Genomic DNA, 2,148 nt, shown 5'->3' with positions numbered 1-2,148 from the left:
CACTCAGCAGTCCCTATACCAATCACGAGAAATAGTTCAACTAGAAACGAAGTTGTTTCAACTCCAAATTGGACTTCCTTAAACACAGATTGGATAATCTTCATAGATGCGGTTTCAAGAAAAAAGATTTATCAATGGGTTTCGCTTTTATCTTATACTCAGTGGATCAAGAAGAATTCATGCATATCGAAGCAGGCTTAGATAAGGCTATGTCAGCAATTCATGCAGAACCAAAGGCTATGCTTAAAGCCACTTCATCGTTAAAAAATAATATTCTCTCCAGTGTTTCAATTGTCACAGATTGCAAAAGTATTGCCGATCTCACTAACAACAAGTGTAAGGAAATTTCCTGGGAAGAAGAAAACACAATTAAAGAGGTTAAAGCGAATCTGGATACTCTTCCCCAAGCCAAGGTTAGCAGAAAATTCAACTCAACGGCGGATACTTTAGCTAAGGAAGCAAGAATCAAAGGTCTCCAACACTTATCTTTATACATTAGAGAAAAAAATTAGCAAATCAAATATTTAATAATGTTTTTGAGAAAAATGATGTTGTAAACCTTTGGTACTATATTACTTAATTTATAAAAATTTTATCTTTTCATAAAAAAAAAGAACAAAATAATAAAATAAATAAATTGGAACAGAGAAGAATATGTAACACGGACAATTAGCTGCTAGCTTGTTCCAAGAACAAAGAAAATAAACTAGGTTAGTACGTACTATCTACTGGCTATAACTCAAAAAGTTAAACAAATTCCACAGATTTGCTACCGTTCGGATCAGGTCAGGTACTATATATCCCCGTCCACTTTTGTGTTGAATTGTTTTAATCAATAAAAATCCTCTCTGGATATCTTATTAATAAATGAAGTAACTACTAAAACAAACATATTATAGCTACACAGACTAAAATTAAAATTGAAATTAAAACTAAAAATTAATGACAAGACACAAGAGTGATACAAAAAGAATTTGAACTGACATCAAAGATACCCTAGTTTTAGTTAACTCTTTAACTTAGAGCTTAAGAGCCAAATCAATCTTCTTCGAGTCTCCTTGATTAGAAGCACTACCCTTTAAACCATCACCACCACTACTTTGCACTAGAAAACTCCCGTCGTTAAGCCTAGGAACGTGTTGCATAGACCCCTGTATAGAAGAGAGTGACCGACCGACAACAGGTTGATGATGATAATATGAAGAATCAGACTGAAAAGATGGGAAAACAAATGATGTGGGTTTGCGAAGTGTAGAATGAGAGAGAATACTATTATAACTGAGAGAACCATGAAGAAGAGTAGGCAAAGAAGGAATTCTTGAGAATCTGTGGTGTCGATTATACGGGTACTGTTGGTGGTTGCTGATCATGTTAGCATAACTATAAGAAGTGAGTCTCTGGAGTCGATCTCTTTTCTCTATATTACGCTCTTGTTTATGTGCGTTTTGATGTCCTCCTAAAGCTTGCCAGCTAAAGAATTTCCTCTGACAATAATTACAAGAAAATACTCTTAACAAATGTTGATCATCATCTGCTTCTTCTAATTCTGTTTCTTCATAAGTTTTACCCGTTTTTGATGTTGATGAAAAACCCACATTCAGACCATCTATTAGATTGAGTTCTTGAGTACTTAACCTATTTTGATCAGAATCCATGATTAAGATTGGAAAATCCTTTGAAAACCCTTGAGGACTACTGTTAATATCAATTGCTTCCATGGGATGTAGTACAAGGTAACGATTTTAGCGAAGAGGATAGGTAGGCACAGAGAGAGTACTGTGTATCCATGAAGAATGTAAAGATGTTGTCATGTCCTTGCACTATGCAGTATTAAAAATGTAGCTAAAAAAGGACAAATAGTGGTTTAGAGTTTACACATTAAAGTTGAAGAAGAAGAAACTTAACTATGAAAGCAAGTACACTACAGATGAGAGACTAAGAAAGGTGTGAAACTATGGTGTGAAACGGTACACGTTTTTACTGTATTATTTTGATGGTTGATTGGCATATTACCCTATTTGTTGTACATGCTTCCATACTATTTATGTTCTGGTTGATGTTATCTACCTACTCATTTTTAAGTATATTAAGCATTAGTCATATCAAGACAGTAGAATTTAGGTATTTTTGCTTTCTTTGTCTTTTTAG

General features: G+C 34.0%; 1 protein-coding gene across 1 annotated transcript; it reads right to left on the bottom strand.

Annotated features, from left to right (window-relative positions):
* Nucleotides 1–1,019: 1,019 nt before the first annotated feature.
* LOC113339648 (zinc finger protein 1-like) lies at nucleotides 1,020–1,655 on the bottom strand. Its single transcript, XM_026584888.1, has one exon. It carries the CDS (start codon nucleotides 1,653–1,655, stop codon nucleotides 1,020–1,022), a length of 636 nt encoding a protein of 211 aa, XP_026440673.1.
* Between the last annotated feature and the right edge of the window lie 493 nt (nucleotides 1,656–2,148).

The sequence above is a fragment of the Papaver somniferum genome, unplaced genomic scaffold (genome assembly GCF_003573695.1).
Source record: "Papaver somniferum cultivar HN1 unplaced genomic scaffold, ASM357369v1 unplaced-scaffold_21, whole genome shotgun sequence".
NCBI lineage: Eukaryota > Viridiplantae > Streptophyta > Magnoliopsida > Ranunculales > Papaveraceae > Papaver > Papaver somniferum.
The sequence above is the reverse complement of the archived record's forward strand: the minus strand, read 5'-3'. Positions and strand labels throughout refer to the sequence as shown.